At 44.0% G+C, this 22,432-nt stretch overlaps 1 protein-coding gene across 2 annotated transcripts; it reads right to left on the reverse strand.

Moving 5' to 3' along the window:
- Positions 1 to 920: 920 nt before the first annotated feature.
- Positions 921 to 18,699, reverse strand: WDR89 (WD repeat domain 89). 2 transcript variants are annotated; one of them, XM_071426256.1, is made up of 3 exons: positions 18,524 to 18,699; positions 16,937 to 17,037; positions 921 to 3,501 (listed from the first exon to the last, which is right to left on the reverse strand). In XM_071426256.1, exon 3 carries the CDS (start codon positions 3,482 to 3,484, stop codon positions 2,315 to 2,317), a length of 1,170 nt encoding a protein of 389 aa, XP_071282357.1. In that variant the 5' UTR covers positions 3,485 to 3,501; positions 16,937 to 17,037; positions 18,524 to 18,699; the 3' UTR covers positions 921 to 2,314. The 2 variants fall into 2 exon arrangements, with proteins under 2 accessions (XP_071282357.1, XP_071282356.1); XM_071426255.1 differs by having other exon boundaries at positions 922 to 3,505; positions 16,941 to 17,037.
- Positions 18,700 to 22,432: the final 3,733 nt, after the last annotated feature.

Genomic DNA, 22,432 nt, shown 5'->3' on the forward strand with positions numbered 1-22,432 from the left:
CAGACACACATTTTTTTTCCCTTCTGCTGCTATTTCTGTTACGCACGTAAAAGGGAGAAATCAGCTTCCCAGAGAAAATAATGGCTTCAGCTGTGACTGATACAGAACAAATCAATATCCACCTAATCCAGGAACAAGACAACAGGCACAGGTTGCATACTGCAAACTCTTCAGTGCCAGACTCCCACCTCTGCTGTTTTAATTCAGAGGCAGCTGGCACAGCACACTGGAATTTCACTCAGCAGACACTTGAAAGCAAGTGGGACAACCACAAGCTCCCTCTCTGTGCATTTCTCTACGTGCACACAAACCTGTCTTCAAGAAATCAAGCATGAGACAGACCCCACGACTTCACTCCAATGAATGTGCCAAGATACCAGGAAAAGACTGGATAAACATCTAAAAAGCAAGTTATACACTGTACCTGCAATGAAATAAGTCTCAGAATCATCCTTCAGTCCCCCACCCTCAATTTGGCACTGAACCAAGTCAGGGCCATGAGGGCTTTACAGTGAATCCAGAGTCTAAAGCTCTTGGTCCACTCAGTCACACAACAGGCAAAAAACCTGGGATAATAAATCTGGAGAGGGCACATGATCCAGGTGCATCATAGCCCTGACACTCAGTGCCCACCTCATCTCAAAATAGCACAATGTAATCTGGAAAGCAGCAGATAAGGATGTTGGGGACAACATGAATTTAACACAAGTGACAAAAAAAAGGTGTAGAGAGATGTAATTTTCAAACTGAAGTGCACTTTTAAATAACCAGCAGTAACAAAACCAAGTGAATCATCTTACTTATCACCAACAGGCAAAAATGGATTCACAGTTGTGGCTAAAGGGTATTAACAGTTTGTGAAAAATCATGTGGAAACTCAATACTTGTGGTTGAAAAGGATTCAGTTCCAGAGATGATTCAGGCATCTTCAGCACAGCTGTAACCACACACTAGAGTATGTTCTGTACCTCAGAAACTGTTTCTAAACTCCAGGATAACCTTCTAAACCTGATGTTCAGGAGTTGTTCTGAAAGAATTGCCCATCCACTCTCAGGGGAATAAAAATAAACCCAACCCCTCTTAACTCCTCTGCCAGCTAATCTATAAGAGAGCAACTCTTAAATCCTCTGGTGCTGCTTTCAGCTGTAGGGCAGGTGTGTAACTCCAGCCCAAATACCAACACCATTTGCCTGCTCCTGGGAGGGCTGGAGGTGAGAGTGTGTGCAGAGCCAGGAGCACAGGTTGGAGTCTGCCAGCAAAGCAGGATGAACATGAAGTCTCACCCATTTTACAAGTACAGGGCTGGTTCTGCACCACTCAGTGGGTATTTGGAGGAATAATAAAACAAAGCTCTCCTGGGGAGATGTCCAAGCATAAACCTCTCTGCAGAGAGAAATTTTTCTTAAAGGACCCAGCCAACCTCTAAAAGGTTTTGGTGAAGCCTCCTCATATCAACCTGTTCCTCCATAACTCTGAAGTGCTCATTTTTGGGTTTCACCATCCCCATGTGATACCAGTTTCTTTCAAATCAGGGTTTGGGATTTTAAGCACCACTGGTGTAATTACACCCATCAATTTCTCCAACCCACCAAAGATATCCCCCGTCTTCCAGGTGCACTTAGTAGGAGAGAATGAAGCTGCTTGCAAAATTCTTGGGTATTTTCATGCAGGAAATAATGCCACTTGAACAGTTCCCATACTCATACAAATTAGCTGCTGTTTGGTTGAATACATTCATATCTGCTATGAAAAAGATGGCTCTATCAGCTGCTTCTTTATGAGCTTGCTCTAAACCAGTGATGTGACAGTGCAAAACTACTTATTTTCTGTTTCATCAAGAAGTAATTCCTTCAGGCATTAAGATGTGACATAAAATCTTTTACTAAATTGAGCAATTTCATTAAGTTTTCTGTGAAGAAAGCAGAATACAGCATGGAATACAAAAGCTGTTAAAATGTGCCAGGGGAATATCACTGGGAAGGTAACAAACTTTGCAAGCCATAGGCCTGTATTACACATTTAAAACATGGTCTGAAAGATTAAATAACCACAGAAACAGTTTTATATAATATGATTTAGCATCTGTTGCTCAAGAACTCAGGAGTAAACATTTACTCTTGTCTGATTAATATTAGCAACTTAAAAAAAAAAATAAAAGGCATTCTTCTGATGACTGAAATACATTCCCAGGGGGAATTTAAGCACCACAGTTTTTTTCCACAGAAAACCTCCAAATAAAACACGGCCAAGTATTGCCTAGAGAGATTAAACACCAGGAAAGCTCTACACAGCAGAGATTCTCACTTCAGGCAATTCACTTTTTCCTGCTTTTGAGGGAGGTGTTGTGAACTCTCACTCTCTTCTGCACGGAAGAAGAGATCTTCAGAGATGCTTTCTTTGTGAGGGACCTTTCCACAGCCCCGGGTTTCCATAGCAACAGCTGAGCATCCTCTCCACCCGTCAGCAGAGACTCATCCGTGGGGCTCCAGCAGAAGGAGCGGACGGTGGCCGAGTGTCCCCCACCCAGGGTCCCCACCAGGCTCAGGCCCTCGGTGCTGCAGCTGACCAGGTGGATGTCTCCTGTGGAGGTTCCCCCAATCAGGAAGAGTTTCCCTGCCTTCTCGTGGTAGAAGCCTCCCACCAGGTAATGCAGGCCGTGGTTTTCAGCGCACACCGACTCTCTGACATCCAGAGCGTGCAGCAGGGTTATCGGCTCCTCGGTGTCCAGCTGAGCCATGTCCCACCAGCAGAACCCCTCATCATGTGTCATGCAATAGACCTGTTTGTAATCTTCCCCAGACCAGCCAAGAGAGCTCACTGATGAATCTGAATTGCAAGTGGATATCAAAGCGTCATCTTCGTTGTCCTTGTTGATGTCAAACACATTCACCAAGCCGTCGGTCGACCCAGACACTACCAAATTGGGTTCGACAGGATGAAAACAGATTTTGGTGATGTCATCATTGTGACTTTCAGAATAGACTCCCAAGGGCTCTTTGGTGGCACTGGCACAGTCCGTAACGCCTCTGGCATCCCAAAACACCAGAAACGCGTCCTTTTCAACCTTCTCCGTTCCGGCACAAACGATGAGGTCGCTGCAGCTGACGTCGAAGCTGATGAAGACGTTGGAGGGATAACCACTGAACACCTGCACCGGTTTCTGCGCGGCCGAGCGAACATCCCAGCACTTCACCGTGCCCTGGCTGCAGGCAGAGAACACCAGGCTGTGGCACGTGTGTGCAAACCTGACCCCGGCCAGGACCCCGCCGCGGCCGCCGTACTGGCGCAGGCAGCGCAGCGCGTCCCTGTCGTACACCCTGAGGCACTCATTGGAGCAGGACACGGCCACCAAGGGGCTGCCCCCGGGCTGGGCAGCGCTGGAGGTGTGGATGTCCAGCAGGTAGGCGGGCTCCTCGCTGGGCTCGCCGCGCCTGGCAATGCGCAGCCCCGCCAGCTGCCGCTCCACCGTCTCCAGTGCCGTCATCGCCCCAGCCTCGCCAGCTACCTGCAACAAAGAAAAGCCAAGGAGAGCTTTAATTACAACATTCTTCTAACTTAAAAAACTCCTATGAGGAAGCAGCTTGTGCAGAGGTGATGCAAGAGGAGAAAATTCAATTATCCCGATGTCCTCCCCACACAACTTCATTCACAGGAGCACAGGACAGGAAAGGGCTCCCTGATTCAAGGAGTTCAGTCTCTCGTGTCTGTAAGCACCACACCAGATAATCCCCTTAACAGATTAAACAGTCTATCTGGGAAAATCACTCAGCTAAATTTGCTTTATTATTTTTATAAAGTAACATGACGTTCTCCACGAGTGGAAACAAAATGAAGTCACCCCCTCCACCTGAGGAGGAGTAAGTTTTGTTCTGGGAAGCACAGCCCACAAACAGCTGCATCAGTACAGCTCCAGGAGACTTCTTCAGTGAGCTTCTGTGCTGAGGGACGTGCACAGGGCAGGCAGAGAACAAGACCAAAATGACACAGCACTACAGCCTGAAATGGCCTGGTGAGGTAATTTTACAAGTATTTAGGTGCCCAATGAAGCACAGACACACCTGCCAGGGTATCAGGGACCACCTGAACAGGCAATGTGACCTGTGGAATTCACTGCAATTAAGCACCTCAGTGCTTTCTGAGCCTCCTGTAAAACCACAGAACACTGGCTTTTAGTGAAGCTGATAAAAATCTTCCCTTCAGAGGCAATTCCTCACTGGCACTACTGAGCCCTCCTAGAAACCCAAACTATTTCAGCAATGCACACAAATGCAAACTTTACCCAGCAAAACCAAAATTAAACAAAATTCTCTTGGATTCTCTCACAGATTCACTTCGAAAATATGCCCTAAAAAAAAGGAAAAACATACTTTTCCTTCCTGTAACACAACAGAAAATTCTATTCTGTAATTGCAATAAAGACTCCATCAATTCAGAGTCAGGAAAAGCACAGCAGCATTTACATTTTAAAGAGATGTTTGCAATAGTTTTAATGGTTCACGAACTACAACCATTTTTTAAAACAAGATGTAGGTATGTTATTACAGTCATCCACTTCTGTCAAGAACACAGGTTCAATGAGACCACTATTCTGTGTTTAAAAAGAATCAAAACCCAAACACTGAGGGAATCATAGGAGGTTTTAAGGGGTCAACACTCCAGTGATTTCTCACTGGTACTGATATCTCCTGAAGGTCTGGACCAGCAGCCAATCCCAGGTACCATAAGCATGAAATGACCCTTAAAAAAAAAATCCAAAGAGAAATGGAATAAAAAAAATCAGGCAGACACAAAATGTGTGAAAATATTCTCATGCCTTCCCAGCTGTTCTATCATCAAGTTTTCTGCAAATTCTCCAGGCTGGATTTTTAGGGGTGGAATGTGCAAGTTTCCATGTATTACTTGCTTTAGTTGCAATTATTTTAATTGCCCATGAGAGACCAAAAACAAAGGAGAAGTTGCTATGACAAAGCTGCATTCTGCTTTTTTTTTCCCCTTCTTGGCATTGTTTGTGGTTTCAGGGGTTTGCTTTCCCTCCTCTGGTTTGGTATACACAAATATTCACTACACCATGTGACAAACCAGCAAATTCTTAAAAAACAGCTTAAGCAGGCACACATAAAAACTTAATTCCCAAGTCACAAATAATCTCACTAAGCGATTTGCCTCAGTAATATCCTGACAATGAGGTCCCCAGGTTAATCTTCTACATCAAAGCAACCTTTCAGAGCACATCTACCAGTCATTTTTGCCATAAAATGCAGACATCCTGTGGAAACTCCTTCCCCCTCTGAAGCAAAGAAGTTGAACGTGTTTTCTGGCATTACCCTGTGCACAACCTACCCACAGAACTTGTTCCTTCCTTACTTTTCTGGGTATGTCCTCAAATGAAACAAGCTTTTACTAGAACTATTACATAAAGCCAACTGCTCCCAAACGCTGTTTGCTACGCTGCTTAAACACAAAACTGTTAAACAGCCATGCCAATTAATAATATTAACTGAAGAAAGAAAATATTTTTAACATTATTAATTAGGAAAACTGCTTAATTCAATTTACTGAAGAATTACAATGGGAGCTTCTATTTAAATAGAGTTTCAAACACACATGCTTGAGGGTGGAGAAAGGAGTTTTCGTAAACCAGCCCTCCCGCAGTGCTATGGTTACTAAAAAAATCTGGATCTCTCTGTGAATTTCTTGTAAGAAAAATATAGTTTTCCAAGCTGACCTGAATTTTAAGCTCTAAATATTCAGACTTAGTCTACTCAAAAGGCCAAGTAAACTCAAACAGACATGTTCCTGACAAATGTCATCCATTTGGAAGGCAAGCTGCAGTTGTTTAAATATTACTGACTATGATAGAGAGTATCTTTCAATAAGCAGTTTCTACAACACTCATGTCAGAGCTTTTACTGCTGGGGAAGGTGAGGGAACTCTGCAAATACCCAGAAGTTGTAAAAAGCCAGGGTCTGCAAAAGGAGGTTCATTCACTTTTAATAATATTTTCTGGGAAATAAAATTAGCTCAACACAACTCCTAAGCTTTTGCCCAGAATGACTTAACTACAGCTATTCTGAAATACCAGAAAATGATGTTCATGTTTTCAGACAGAAATGCAATTTCTACCATCAGGAAGGTGAAGGTTCAATTCTATTTCCACTGCAACAACTCAGACTTGTGTTCAATGGCAGCCGGGTTTTTGCTAGAAACTCAGTAAAATGTCTGCTTTAGCAAGAAAGTCTTCAGACTATTATGAAATTGTGATTGAAGGTTATATAAACAATTCATGCTCAGATTTCAGGGTGTAGCTGCCAGCCCTTCCTTTTCAGAAGGGGAAGTCACTGTTGTATTTTGATGGGAAAGTTTAAATGGCAGGAATAGGATCTGTGTTAAATTTATGAGACAAATAGGAAACAATGGTCTTCCAAACACAATAGGAGATAACTAAGCACTGGACTGCAGCCACCTACAGAGCACATGGTCCTCTGCACTGAAGCACTTTCAGTTCCTTAAGTTCAACAACAGAGGTATCTGTTTTCCAAAGAATCCTTTGGCAAAATCAGAGTCTGTGAAACATTTTGGACACAGCACAAGAGCCAGTTGTGATCAGAGAGGAGAACTGCTCATGTCTGTATGACAAACTGTCTGACACAAAGACTTGTACCAACAGCTTGCTCTTGGACTACTCCAGTCTCAGAAAAATTCACAGAGGGCAGTGGCCAAAAGCTCTTCTTTCCCCATGGATCCTCCTCTGCTCAGAACATGAATTCATTCATTAAATTCAGGTTTTTCAGTTTCACCAGCAGTCACCCACAGTCTGGATCTATGGTCCCAACACTGACAAAATCCAGGGGATGTCAAGGTGCCAGGAAACCCCAACCACCACTGGGCTGACACACCAGCACCTGGCTGAGGGTGGCTGGCTCTGGCCAGTCACTTGTGCTTGACACAGAAGTGCAATCCCATCCTTAGGGATCACCATTCCTTACCCCTGCACCCCCCACCAGCCAGGAAAAGCCACCTTTAATAAATTAAACCTGAAACTTCTATTTTATTATATCCAGACTTGGAACTACACTCAGGTGATCTGTTCTATGAATTAAGTACACAGTTACATGCAACCCCTGCACATCTCCTGGATACCACAACTACCAGAAACAATAAACTTCTGGAAGGACACTCAAAACTCATTACATCTTGGGAACTCAGAATAAATACCATTCTCTGAAATAACCTAAAATATTTTGACCTCCAGGGCATCCTACAAGGCTCCTTTAAAAAAGAAATAAACTCAATGTTTAGAACAGAAGGCATGAAGTGGAAGTGATGCCAAAGAGGCAGGACAGGATTTTCAGATGCCTTTGTTATATGTTTTTCACTGGTGGAGTGTGGAAACAACCACACAGCAAGACTAGAAGTGCAAACAGCAAACAGCAGTGCTAAAGGCAGCCCTTTCCAATGGTGGAGAAATGAAAAGCAAGCACCTATCTGCACAAACTAAACTGAACATTGTCCCAGCACTTACTGCTGTGCTGTTTGTGCAGCATTCTAAACGCTGCAGCTCCAGTTCAAGCCAACAGGCTCATCAGTCCTCTTCAATCCAGAACGTTTTTCAAAAGATAAACCAGCAAATCATAAGTTATTTCCCTTTTCCTTTCAGTGGTGTACAGAAGATGCTGCCAAGTTCTCCTTTCCAAAAGGGAACGTTAGCTCAAAAATATATAGAAATACAAATTTTCCTTTGAAAAATACAGGGAAAAATGGCACATTCTCAAAGATTTAATCACTAACATAAGAGTAACTTACGAGCAGGAGGGTAGAAACACGTAATAAAAATGAAAAAGACCTGTAGTTCTGGCAATCTTCTCTGCAGAGGTCAAATACCAAAAATAGCAAGGGATCTGAACAGCAGCAGATGAAATCTTGCACTGTTCTTTCCTACCACAAACAATACAAGCAGACCCTCCCTTTATTTTCACATAAAGAGAGAGAACAAGTTCCAGAGCAAGCTGAGAACAAACCCAGGGCTCTGGGCAGTGGGAGGCAGCTCGTGCATGCACAGGACATGTGGTTTGCATTTGGGAGCAGAGCTGCCAAGGCAGGGAGAACAAACACACCAGAGCTGCACTGCCCCAGTGCAGGGAGAACAAATCAGGGAGAACAAATCACTGCTGCACTGCTCCAGTGCAGGGAGAACAAACACATCAGAGCTGCACTGCCCCAGTGCAAGGAGAACACATCAGAGCTGCACTGCCCCAGTGCAGGGAGAACAAATCAGGGAGAACACATCACTGCTGCACTGCCCCAGTGCAGGACAGAACACATCACTGCTGCACTTCTCCAAAGCAGGGAGAACAAACACACCAGAGCTGCACTGCTCCAGTGCAGGGAGAACAAATCAGGGAGAACAAATCACTGCTGCACTGCCCCAGTGCAAGGAGAACACATCACTGCTGCACTGCCCCAATGCAGGGAGAACACTTTAGAGCTGCACTGCCCCAGTGCAGGGAGAACAAATCAATGCTGCACTGCTCCAGTGCATGGAGAACACATCAGGGAGAACAAATCACTGCTGCACTGCTCCAAAGCAGGGAGAACAAACACATCAGAGCTGCACCTGCCCAGTGCAGCAGCCTGCAGAGCCCCCTCCTCACTGGCAGCACTCCCCAGCAAATGAGCTGAGCACAGAGGGGAAGCACAAAACGCCCCTCAGGAACGCTCAGTTTGCCCAGCACACACTCTCCCATAGCCTGGTTTGTTGTTTCACCCAAGCAGAGGGTTTTTCCAGCGTTCCCATAAAGCCTGCTGAAGGCAAAGAGCATTTAGTCATCAGGCAGGAAGGGAATAAAATGCACGAGAGGCTACAGTAAAGTGCAGAGACAAGATGTAACTGCCAAGAGAATTATTTCATCCTCTCCAATCAGCTACATCTTGCTTCCAAATGTAAGGCACAGTCAGAAAGAAGCTCCATGTAATTCTTCATTTGCAGTACAGAGAAAATTGTATCAGTAGAATAGAAAGGAGGAAAAAGATAAAGCACAAAGTCTATGGGAAGATCAAAAAAATTAGGTCTAGCAAGCTACTTGCCTTTCATGAAATCAATTCCTGCCCTCCCACCAGGACTGAGCTTTGGGGTACAATCCTGTTTAGCAATGGAGAGAGGAGCTGTAGGTGGGAGAGAGAACCAAGGAACTGGCCTTAAACAGCATTGGCTGGAGGGAAAAAGAGTCAGAAGTAAGAAAGAATAAAGGGAAAAAGGCCCAGGTGCTCAGTGCCTTGGGATTCAATAATTTAAAAAAAAATTAAATGGAAACTACAACTGTTCTGAACTCATCTTTTGGGGACATAAGCAAGTGTTCACATCAATACAGGAACAAAACCTCTTTTGAATATTATACTGGACATCCATAGAGAGAGAATGCAAAAACAACTTCTTAATTGGATCAAGCATAGCTTTAAATGCACAGATCACAAAAACCATACAGTGACTATTTTCACGAAAAGAAAACTTTCAGATTGGGTTTTTTGGTGTAAGATTCTGCATTCAAACTAGAAAGACCTATCCTGATTTTGCAACACTGGAAAATATGGTGGAGATCTAGAGAGATCTAGAACATTTAGGCATGCCTTCAGGTCCAAAGTGCAATGAATTAACATTCAAGCTTGAGTAATTGAAAGCCTATTGACAGAAATACATGAACCAAAGAGATGGTAGGTAAAGAGCTGCAAAAGATCAGATGAACCAATTGAAAAAGTGTAGAATAATCCAATGTACAATTAAAAAACTCAAGCTAGAAAGCACTATACAAAACAATAAAAGTGCCAAATTACAAATTTTAGCTTAAAAATTAAGGCAAATTTATTAAAATATAATGCTCAGATTGCTAACCTACCTTCTCTAGAAGAATTTAGAAGGCCCTGACATAAACATGGGAAACATAGTTTCTAGATACTCTAAGAAACTGTGTAAAACAGTAATTCAAACACATTTGAGAACATCCCTTCTTCTCTTTCCATCCAATTCCCTGCCTGTGACACAGACCTACTAAGAGAGGAGCCACAAAGGGAGCTGTCCCTGAAATCCCACTCTGCCATGGACCCAGCCAAAAACTCCCTGTGAGGAGCTTTCCTTGCAGTGACCTCAGCAGGCAGAGGATGTGACTGCACCCAGGTGTGGCTGAGGTGGTCATCCAATAAAGGACTAATAAGAGGATAAGAGATGCTCTATTTTGCTCTCCTGGCTATTCTCAGATCAAGCTGCAGCAGAAGCAATCCTATTTCATAAAGGCAGGTCTGAAAGAGTCCCAGGCAAAGGGTAAATTACAGAAAGAGATACTGCAATTGGACTATTGTATTTCAATTCTATATATTATGTTTTCTTCTTCTTTTTTTTTCTGGCAAAGAATACTGTATTTAAAGACACTCTGAAAGCTCATCTATGCCTAAATTGCACTCTCAGAAGCCTCTGAACAGGTGAACAACAAATGCTGCATCCTCATGTGGGTTCTGGAGAACAGGGAAACTGTCCTGGTGCTGGGCTCTGGCTTTGCACTGAGACCAGGAGGGTCAAAGATGAGCCTTGTGCCTGCTGCCTGCAATGGAACCACAGCTCTCCTGCAAACCTGGAAGAGAATCCAAGTCCCAGCCTTCTGCACTGGTGCTTATCTCATCAGACCACAGCCACCACAGCAAAGTCATTTCCTCTCTCCTGTGAGCACTCCCACCGAAGGCATCGCACCGAGATGATTCTCGTAACCACAGACAGGGGAAAGGGGATGCAGACTCACCAGCCTCTCAAACAACAGACAGCCAAGCTGCTGGCAATCACACATGGAGCCACAATGCTCACCTGCCTGCAGCATGAAGTTTTGATCCATTCACACTGCAGCCCAGCAGCCACGAGCAGCTGGGGAGGTTCATGCTCACAAACAGCATTTATTTCCCTTTGTCAGGGGGTCCAACAGCTTTGCTGTCTGACCTGGCACTAGAGCTGTGCACTGAGATGCTCATCTCAAACCAGACAGAAATAAAGTATTTATCTAAGTGGATTTGAACAAGAGCCTGGCCTACAAACACTTCCCAGTCCTGACTGTGGCAGAACAGCTTGCTGAGCAATCCCCAGCCAGGGCCAACATTCACTCCTGACTTTCCCAGTCAGTGAAACAAGGACAGTGTTTGCCCAATTCACAATCCTGGTGCATACAAACATCAGTGAGTACAGCCAGCAGCACCCTGTCACACAAGAAGCCTTGCTCTGAATGTCCACACTACAAGATACAATGCAAAAGTCACTGTGACACCGTGGTGCACCTGCAAATTCCACAATCACAGAGTGCTCTGATGCCCCTTCAAGTTTGGGATTACAAGAAAGGACTCCAAGAGTGATGATTTTCAGGGCCATTTTAAGCTGAACAAAACACCACATGAACAAGCAACACCAATGATTCACCCTACAGAGAAAGGTGAAAGGAAAAAATTACTTACACAGCTGCATGAATAATTTAGTGACTCTGAAACAACACCATTTATTTCCTTCAATTTACACACTGTCACTTACTACCAGCATCCTCATATAGAAGAAACCTGGAAATAAGTAAGAAGTCTTCCCAAAGATTAATAAAACTTGCTGAAATTCTTCCAAATAATTTATTTCTACACCACAGGAAGCCTGGGAAATTTCAGCCTGAATTTAGCAGCAACCATAATAAAAGGATATAAAGAAACTGCTGTAATTGGAAAAAAAGCTCCTCCTACCACACACTGGTGCCAAAATACCTACAATGACATAAAGTCAATGTTTTATTTACTGGAATACTTCAGAAATTCTTTCACAACAGTAATTTACCTTAAGTACACTTCATTATCAGAGCTCATTCCTCAAAACACAAACTATTATGTTTTCAGGACTCTTTTCTTAACAACCCAAGCTTAAATCAGTCACTGCTGAACAGGTGAGAAGATTCCCCTTCAATGCAGATGTAGGGGAATACAAGACAAACAACATTTGTGTGCTTGATAATTCTCAGCCCCACTCTAATATTGTCACAGACATCTTTTATGAAAAATCCTTTCCTTAGGATTTTTCCTCCTGAGAAGCTGAGAGGCCTCAGGAACAAAATGTAACCAATGGTTATCTGCTGCTGGGGAATGCAACAGGTGCATCTGGGATTGGGCTCGTGTGGTTGTTTCTAATGAATGGCCAATCACAGCCCAGCTGGCTCGGACAGAGAGCCGAGCCACAAACCTTTGTTCTCATTCTTTCCTATTCTATTCTTAGCCAGCCTTCTGATGAAATCCTTTCTTCTATTCTTTTAGTATAGTTTTAATGCAATATATATCATAAAATAATAAATCAGCCTTCTGAAACATGGAGTCAGATCCTCATCCCTTCCCTCATCCTCAGACCCCTGTGGACACAGTCACACAATATCACTGCCCAAGCAATTCTCTGCAGTTCCAGATGTGCTGCACAGGCACAAACATCTGCCAAGACCAAGCAGGGAAAATGACTTTTCCTAATTTTCCTCATCTGCTTCCCCAGAACTTGCAGATCACTAAGGTGTCTTTGCCAGTCACATCCCACAATATCATTTTTTTTTTTTATATTTAGCTACTCCAGAACATCCCCATGTCAAGGTAATTTGTCAGACCCTCTCCAGTTTCAAAGCAACAAGAGAAACTGGAGATCCCTGTGTGCCCGTGACAGTTCACAGACTATCAGTTTCCAAAACAAGCTCTTTGTGCACAGTCTGACAGCTGGAGGCTCTGCTGAATCTTTATCATGCCCTAAGCTCAATTTTCAATGCTTTGTAGCAGACAAAAGGAAAAGATGTCATCTAAGTGACAACAGGAAGATGGAAGAGGCTGAAATAAAGGGTTTCAGAGCTATGTTGCCTTCATCCTGATCAGGAGAATTTACTTTTGAGTCTCCACAAAAGATGCTAAGGCACTGAGGATGTGGACATTGAAGCCATGCAAGGCACTCTCTTCAGCTCTTTGTTTTCAGGAGCCTTTAGGGAACCATACATGCAACTCCAGCAGCAGCATCACCAATGCCATAAACAATTAAAAAAAAAATCAGCTTTTACTTTTCACAACACTCAAATGCACATTGATCTTCCATACTCCACTGGAAGTTCACATTCAACTGTTTTTTCACTCTTTAAGTGATTTAGGACTCATTCACAAGAAATAAAATCATGAAAGGGAAGGACAAAGGAAAAAGTGTGCAGGTATTGATACTCCAGATTTTCTGATCAAGAGATCTGCTGTATGCAGCAGCACAGACAATCCTTGCTGGCAAAACCACAACTCCCAAGTTTTTGTTAGGACCCACGAACCCTGAAGACCTAGGTGGGGAATTTACTTTTCTGAGAGCCACAAACACCTTTCCAACATCTTCAGCAGCCTGCTGGCCCAAAATAATGCAGGGATAAAAAGCAAAGTCAAGAGCTTTTTGCATTTTAATAACCCTGCTCTCAAGCCATGTTTGTTCTCTATGCTTAAGTAAAGCCACATTTCACAGGGTCATAGGAGGCTCCCAGCAGTGCCCTTTGCTGAGGCCAATAATCCAGGGCAGAGAAGGAAGGGTGAGATGCTGCAGGTAATGGACTGTTTATTTCACAAGAAGTAGCTGGATGCTTTGCCTTGTGTAGCTTGGCAGAGACAGAGACTGAAGGGGATACAATTACTATCTACAAATACATCAAAGGAATAAATGCTGGGGAGGGAGGGAGGGGAGCTACTCAAGAACAATACTGGCACAAGAGTTTAAAAGGATAAACTGACCATAAATAAAATATGGAGCAGAAATTATAAAGTTTATCTTACAAAATACTTCCCAGTTATTAACAGTGGGGGTAAAAACTTTAACTGCCTTCATCTGCTTTTATAACCCCGCCAGCCTGGCACCCACCACTGTCCTTGCACAGCAAAGAACCCAAATAGGAAGGCAGACTGAGAAACAAGCAGCTCTGAGATAAGCTGCCTCATGATTCCTTTCTGGAAGGTACCACACTGCCAGGCAGACAACAGCAAGACACATTTTTTGCTCAGCCCATAGTTTCAAAAGCAGCATTAGGAATTTAGTAAGAGAGCGTGTGTGTGCACAGAGGTTCCAGCTTAAGGTGGCCTCCTCTCCACGCTGCTGGAACTGCGGGGACAGCGGCCCAAGGAGCTGAGCGTGCCCTGCACACAGCCCAGGGTTTGGGTGGAAAAGCCCAAAAATCGGGGACAGGGCCCTGGGGCTGTCATTCCGCTCTCGGCCACCGGGTGTCGCCAGTGACCGCCCCAGAGCGCGATCGCGATTTACCCGCCCCAATAATGATTAACCCGGGCGTTAATAAAGCACCGGGACTCCTTTCTTCCTTTTAAAAGCCTCTGTTCCTCAAATCAGACCGTTAAATCAAAAATCACAGCCTTCGCTTAGAACAGCCTAGCACGGAAAACGGAAGGGAAAAAAAAGCCCAACCAAATTCAACTACGCCACAACTTTTCCTTCTGAACCATCAGAGGTTAAAAATATACACGTTGTGTATTAAAGTCTCATTTGGATCTGGGTCATTCAGGCTTCATACCAATGCCAGATGCAGCTCATGTGTCCATGTAAGGCACACATAAACACACAGGGAATGACACCTGTGTGCATTTGTATTTGCTCTTGTAGCACCCAGCAAGTGCTGAGTCCAAACACCCATCACTCCTATATCCTAGGGAGGAGGGATCAACAAACCAAACCCAGCAACTACAAAACCCTTCCTCCCTCAACCTCTGCCACTCATATCTATCTCCCACAAACATTCCTGAAGCAGGAGTGTTCAATGCACATGCAAAGTAATAGTTGCCCGAGACATTAAACCACTAGAATTAACTTTTCTTTAAATCTGTTTTTTCTCCCTTTCAAAACTGAATCATGTATTTCCTTATATATCCTGCCAGACACTGAATAAACTAAAATCAAATCCTCTTACCTCAAAAAACTCCTTCATGAACTGCATAAAAACTGAAGTCAGTTAGAATTGCTAGTAAGAGCTGTATGTTTCTAAACAAGAAATTTTGCTTTCACAGCTGCTTGTCCCTTCTGATTGCACAAAGGAGTAATAACACTTAATTCCAGCTCTCCCACTCATTCCCATAGCAACAAAGATACACAAATTATTATTATGAAAAGACCCTCAAATTATTGAAAAGTGAACAATACCTGAAGCTTCCTATTCCAGGTGCTGCCAGCATACAACCCCAGTTTGCCAATTTTAACTAAATGCTGGGCTGTCTTTTCACCAATTTAACTGCTCACCAATGTACACCACTTTTGTATCTTATTTTTAATGAGAAGCTGAGCAACAGTTTTGCCTTGAAATAAGAGGCAGAGGAAAAAAGATCTCCGTATGGTGAGAGTATGAGCTGAGATGGTGAGCTGCAAGTGAAAAGTTGTTAATCAGTTAGAAATACGAAAAAAATTAAGTTTTTGCTGAAGCAATAAAGCAATTGCAAGAAAGGTTATAAACAATACAGCAAAACAATAATTTTACTTTAATTTTGGAAATAAGAGAGGAAAATGCACCAGCAAGAATTCATGTAACTCTTTGTGTTTAACTCCTCTGTTGAAGGAAAGGGGAGAGCTGCAGGGACATGAGAAGGGAAAGAGCTGAAGGAGAAGTGGGTGGTGGGTCAGGGTGAAAGTCCCTGAGGAGGGCAAAGGCATGTTTGAGGTTCAATTTCCTAACCCCACAAGGGATTGGGCAATATGCTCTTTTTCTGCTTTCCTTATATTCTCCATTGCCCATCTTGCACCTGAACTGCTCGAGTGCAAAAGCACACTCCAAAACCTTGCCAAGACCCTGATTCACAATTCTCAACACTTCCTTTTAATGTCTGGTGTGAAAGCCTCTAATGGGCTTGTCCTCACACAGGAGAAGCTGAGCCCCATAAAAACCATCTTTTCACTCACCAAATAAACCCAAGTCTTAGATTGTCTGCAGCTTGGTATCAACAAAGATCAATACAGCTGAGCAGCATGGTAGTGCTGATTTCCTTCTGTTTTGCCCTTTTTTTCTTTTTTTTTTTCTCCCAGAAAAGCTTGGAAAAAACATTATTTTTTATACTTCCAGTAAAAAGCACAACAAAGCTGGAAAATGCTGCCAGCAGGCAACAACCATCTGGTCTCTCAGGAGAGCTCCCACACAGTCAGGTACAGACCAGACCCCAGGGCTGCCCTGCACAAATGATGCAATGAAAGGAAAAAACATTTCAAAAAAATTCATCTTGAAAGTTCGAGAGAATTGGGATTGTTCAGCCTGGAAAAGAGAAGACTTTGGGGTGACATAATTGCAGCATTCCAGTACCTAAAGGGAGCCTGCAAGAAAGATGGAGAGAGACTGGAGTTACAGGGCAAGGGGGAATGGATTTAAAATGACAGAGGGCAGGAAAAAATTCTTCCCTGTGAGGGTGCTGAGGCCCTGGCACAGGCTGCCCCATCCCTGGGAATGTCCAAGGCCAGGCTGGATGGGGCTTGGAGTAACCTTGGTGGAAGGTGTCCCTGCCCATGGCAGGGGGCTGGAATAAGGTCCCTTTTAATCCACTCTATGATTCTATGCTCTTTTTTAAAAAATATTTTAAGCCACCTGAACATCATCAATCCATGCACAGAAGAACTCTTATGTGGAAAAAAAAAAATGAATAGATTTATTTCCAAAAGGTCTGAGACTACAGAAGAAACAGGCAGAGCCCAGGTCATGCCAATGTATGCAGAGGCTGCCCAGGAATCCCAGGCCCACCTTGCCCTACAGGGCTGTCCCTTGACCCCATAAAAAGATATTTGGAGGAAAACACAAAGAGCTATACCAGTCTTCAAACAAACAAAAACCAACATGCAAACTTTAAACAAACTTCTAGGTGCTGTAAAATCAGCACCTAGAAACCATGGGGTTCACATGAACACAAACCTGCTCAATCTCTCTGCTGACAGGAACAATTATCTTCAGGAGCTGCTCTGCACACACACTTCACTGAATCTGATTATTCTCTCAAACAGGAAACCCACTGAAAATATGAGGAAATAAAAGGCATTAACACAACTTAGTTCTGAGAACAAAGTTTTTACAGACCTAAAAACCAGCATACTAAGAAAAGAGCTTGTGTTTCTGCATTCTTTCAAATATGTAACACATATTTGTAACACAGAATTATAGGATTATAACCAATATGAGCCAGTAACAAAACACAGATTTGACAATTCCACTCCCTGTATCTTGTAGGAAAAGTTAATTCTGTAACACAGCATACTGAAGAATATCTGTTGATTATATAAAATAGAAGTTTAGGATATGCATATCACAGCTTTGGCAGTAATTTCTGTAACTACTTTTATATTCAAAACCATAGAAAAGCTTGTTTTCCTTTTTTCCCCAAAGGAGTAAAACTACCAAACAAAAACCCAAACTGTAACTTTCATTTCTTCTTTTGATCTTTTCCAGATTTGGGATCTTTTCCAGTCTGGGTGTGGGGTTTTTTTTGTTGTTTCAGACTGTCACTATCATTAATAAAGATTCCCATCTGCACCAAACCTGGGTGAGCTCAGCTGGTGCTTACAGCACAACTTCCTAATACAGATATTTCATTAAATCACAAATCATTGGGGTGAAAAAGACATTTACGATCCAGTCCAGACATTAACCCAGCACTGCCAGGGCCACCGCCAAACCGAGTCCCCAAGCACCGCATCCTCGTGGTTCTGGACACTTCCAGGGACGGTGATTCCACCACTGCCCTGGGCAGCCTGTGCCTGCCGGTGTTCCTTATCCCGATCCTTATCCCTGTCCCTGCCGGTGTTCCTTATCCCGATCCTTATCCCTGTCCCGGTCCTTATCCTTATCCCTGTCCCTGCCGGTGTTCCTTATCCCGATCCTTATCCCTGTCCCTGCCGGTGTTCCTTATCCCGATCCTCATCCCTGTCCCTGCCGGTGTTCCTTATCCCGATCCTTATCCTTATCCCTGTCCCTGCCGGTGTTCCTTACCCAGATCCTTATCCTTATCCCTGTCCCTGCCGGTGTTCCTTACCCGGATCCTTATCCCTGTTCCTGTCCCTGCCGGTGTTCCTTATCCCGATCCTTATCCTTATCCCTGTCCCAGCCGGTGTTCCTTATCCCGGTCCTTATCCTTATCCCTGTCCCCACCGGTGTTCCTTACCAGATCCTTATCCCTGTTCCTGTCCCTGCCGGTGTTCCTTACCGGGATCCTTATCCCTGTTCCTGCCGGTGCTCGTTACCGGGATCCTTATCCTTGTCCCTGCCGGTGTTCCTTATCCCGATCCTTATCCCTGTTCCTGCCAGTGTTCCTTACCCGGATCCTTATCCCTGTTCCTGCTGGTGTTCCTTATCCCGGTCCTTATCCCTCTTCCTGGCCCTGCCGGTGTTCCTCACCCGGATCCTTATCCCAGCCATGTCCCGGTACCTGTCCTACGGGTGTTCCTTACCCGATCCTTATCCCGGCCGTGTCCCGTGTCCCTGTCCCTCCCGGTGTTCCTTACCGGATCCTTATCCCGGCCGCTCCATGGGATCCCTGTCCCTGCCGGTATTCCTTCTCCTCGGTCTCGGTCTCGGTCCCGGTCCCGGTCCCTGTCCCTGTCCCGGTCCCGGTCCCGGTCCCGGTCCCTCAGAGCCGCCCCGGCCGCCGCGTGCGCTCCGCGCGGCCCCGGCTAGCCCCGCCCCCGCCACCCCATTGGCTGCAGCGGCCGCCATCTTCCGTCCATGGAGGCGGGGAAGGAAACGACGCACGGGAAGGGGATTGGTGTAAATGCGGAGGGGCGGGGCCAGCCGACAATCGGTACGGTCTGATTGGCTGACGCAGGGAAGCCCCGCCCCGGGCGCGCGGGTGCGGCTGCGCTCGGCCATGGCGGGGTTGGAGCGCCCCGCCAGGGAACGGGCACGGGAAACGGGAATGGCTCCGGGGTGACACACGGAGCTGCGCCCTCCGGGACAGCAGGATTATTTCCTAGGAGGGACCCAAACGCGAAAAAGGACAAGAAGGTTAATTAGATTTTCCCAGATACTTTTTTTTTTTTTTCCAGTTAAACTTCCAAACAGTATTTTTTCTCCTTTTCTTATTTGCCAATTACTAGGCTAACACATCCAGGCTATGAAAAGGAGGATGGCATAACTAAACATTTGCTTCTTTTAATGTTTTATTTATATTGCTCCAAGTTCTGCAATTCAAAATTCCTTGTTCTACTCTGAATTTACTGTTCAGCACTGATGAGTAGCATTGATCCATAACCTTGGATGGATGGATGTTATTCAGTGAGGAAAATATTTTGTACCTTTATTTTCATAGCAGTTAAAATCACATATATGGTCTTTTCTGAAAAATGATGTAATATTACCAATATCATGGACAAATAAATAATTTCAAGACGTTTTTTAAACATAGAAATATTTTCATTAGCTAGGTTTGCACTTCCATTTTTAAAAATGGAAATTAAGAATTTGAGCTATGTATTGTTCTAGCAAGATAAAAAAGGCTTTAGCTAAACCCCATGACATGGTCAAGTTTCATGGACAATGACCATAGAGCAGTACAAAAAACACAACTTGTAGTTCAGTCTAATGCCACCTTAAAGCAGAAAGTCAATCAAAAGACTTCAAAATACTGACAATTTCATTTGTCTGTCACTAGCTGTGTGCAGTATTTTAATTCTACATGCTCCAGTATAACTGTTATTTTTACTATTTCTGCTTATAAATAATGCATGTATTTATGTTCTACCAGTGCAATTATCTGTCTGTGAACAGAGATTACCCTTTTCTGTTGATAACTCTGCAACATTTTGAGTAGTTTATTAGAATGTGCATTCCTGAGGATGCACAGCTCACCGAACTGCCATGAAAAAGTGCCCCTTTTTTGTTTATTTTTGCTCCTTAACAGTTATTTGGTTGACATTTTTACAGTGCACTGAACATAAAAAAAAAATATCTGGATACATCAAAGCACAAAGACCCGAATGACACACTCATGTTTTCATAGTAAATACCTTTCCCTCATTCTGAACCCTCGTCCTGCCAGAGCTGTCACCCAGAACTAAAGCCTGCCCACACTGGTGAGATTAGTGCTGAAGATCTCCAAACAGGAGGCAGATGATTCCACTGAGAACACAACATGCATTATAAGACTGTATTGCAAATGTCAGTGTTCCAATAATATTTTCAGCTGGTAGTTTTTCATCTGAGTTTCCCCGGGGCAGTTGCCACAAATTCATCAAATACCTTCTGTTCATTGTTCACGTGGTAAAAACAGCTGCAGGATCAACTGGAAAGCCACAGTTTACAGCCACGGGTTTGGTGCCCAGCACTCCCAGCAAAGTGCAGCTGTATTAACAGCAAATGCCATTTTTTGGATAGCACACCAATGCTGCTGAGTCACAGGGTACCATGCATAGAGATGCAGCTGTGACTTTTACCACAGGAATTGCAGGGCAGATGCCCCAGAGATCACTTGTAACTCTTGACAGATACTTTACAGACATAAGAGGTATTTTGAGAAAGGAATCTTTAAGATCCCCACCTTAAAAACAACTGAAGTCTAAACAAATCTGAGTTTCAGCGTCATGTACTCTAGGCCAGAGGCCAAGAACTCAAACAGCAAATTGTCTGGAATAAGAAATTTTTTTTTATTTTTATTTTTGCTGTGTGTTTGCATCTACCTAATATGCCAAGGTTATTTTTGTGGCAGTGTAGTTTGGCTTGCAACTTTTTCAGTGTAACGATTTGTAATTAGCTCCTATGTGCATGGAGACAAAGTGTTACATTCCAGGGATCAGTGAACATAACTCCATCAGCAGATTCCTGCAGCTGAAGTGGCAGAAGTTAATGTGGATTGCTGGAGAAAGGGGTTTATTTTTAACATCTTTAAAGGTACAGCTCATTTGTTTCACTTGTCAGTTCTCCTCTGTTGGGGATAAGGGGGAGGGAGGAGCTTGCAAACCTCTCTGGCGTTTTTTGGCAAGTTCTATCTGCAGAACTTGATAAAATGTACAAGGGAGGCAAATTTATTATGACTGATGATAATCAGGTTTTGGGATTCACTGAAGGCACTTCAATGCTTAATTGCCACTTAGTGCTGAATAAGCATTTAATAAACCAAAATCAAGGGCTGATTAAATTATATACTCTAATTACAGAGTACAATAAAAGGAAGTTTTGATTGCAAAGTCAAGTTGTTGGGTAAGGGCACCATTTTTAGAGGTCAGCTCAGAGTTAGCAGTGCCTGACTTCACATAACCTAAGCTAACTTCCTTCATCCTGCAGTAACAAAGATGTGTCTTTCATCTCTTTGCTACAACAATCCTTCATTTTAATAATGCTGCTGTTGGTAATAGTGCTCACAGCGTCTCATACCTGCACAGGGTGCCAGGTTAGGATGTTTTATTGGATCCTGTTGAAAGCAAACACCTGGGCCCTGCACTGAGGGCTCTTCCTCAGCCTCCGTTTCCTGTAGCTGTCCCTAAGAAGCTGAGTGGATGTTCTAGGCACATTCAGATAGAAAAACAGACTGCAGACACGTATTTCTGTTTTCCTGGTCATCCTCACTACCTGAACAGGCCTGCTAGGGGTGTACATATTGAAATTTGATCTTTTAATTGGCAGTTTTGTTAGTGGTAAGAATTCCAGATTCCTCCCTGAAGCCAAAAGATCAAGCTGGGCACCAAAGCAGGAGCCTTCCTTCCACCTGAGAGGCAGCAGAGGGAACACCCAAAAGTGCACAGTTCACCCAATGCATGCTCAGTTTTTTCTGTACTTGTACAGAGGCAAAACAGCAGAGCCAAGCTTGAGCCCTTGCCTTCCTGCTGGCTCTTCCCAAGAACCTCAGGCAACCCTCCCACGTGTGGGATTCCTGAATGCAAAAGGCATGCATTGTAAAGCAGCTCAGATCTGCTGCTTACTGCCTCTTGGGAGGGGCAATTCCTTGAGAAGGGAGATTTGTCAGATTGCACAGGCTGTACAGGTTTTTGTTGGGAGGGTACCATCTTTATTTTTGCTTCAGCATCTGATCTGCTTACCCCAGCTGAGACAGGTTGGGGTGAGACAGAGATCCCTTACAGAAGGCTGCTCCCCAAAAGCCCAAGCTCAGCACAAGGCCACTGTATCAGATGTGTATTCCAGAACTCTGGATCCTAGAACAGGGTTCTTGCATAACTACTGAAGTGTCTTGTATATAAATTCTAAAACAGTCATTTTTTTGCATTGACAAGAACAAATCTGGCAACCAGAGGTTTAAAAAAGGTTCCTAAACAGGCTACTAAGTGTAAAGAGCCAACCTGGCCCAAAGCATTTATTATTTTTCTCTCAGCTGTACATTAGTGAGGTTAGTCAGCCTGAAGTCTAGACACAATACCAACACTGACACAGGGCCAGTGCATCAGGAAAGAGCTGGACTGCTGCTG

This window comes from Agelaius tricolor, unplaced genomic scaffold (assembly GCF_023055355.1).
Source record: "Agelaius tricolor isolate 1412-34295 unplaced genomic scaffold, bAgeTri1.0.p SCAF_5, whole genome shotgun sequence".
Lineage (NCBI taxonomy): Eukaryota > Metazoa > Chordata > Aves > Passeriformes > Icteridae > Agelaius > Agelaius tricolor.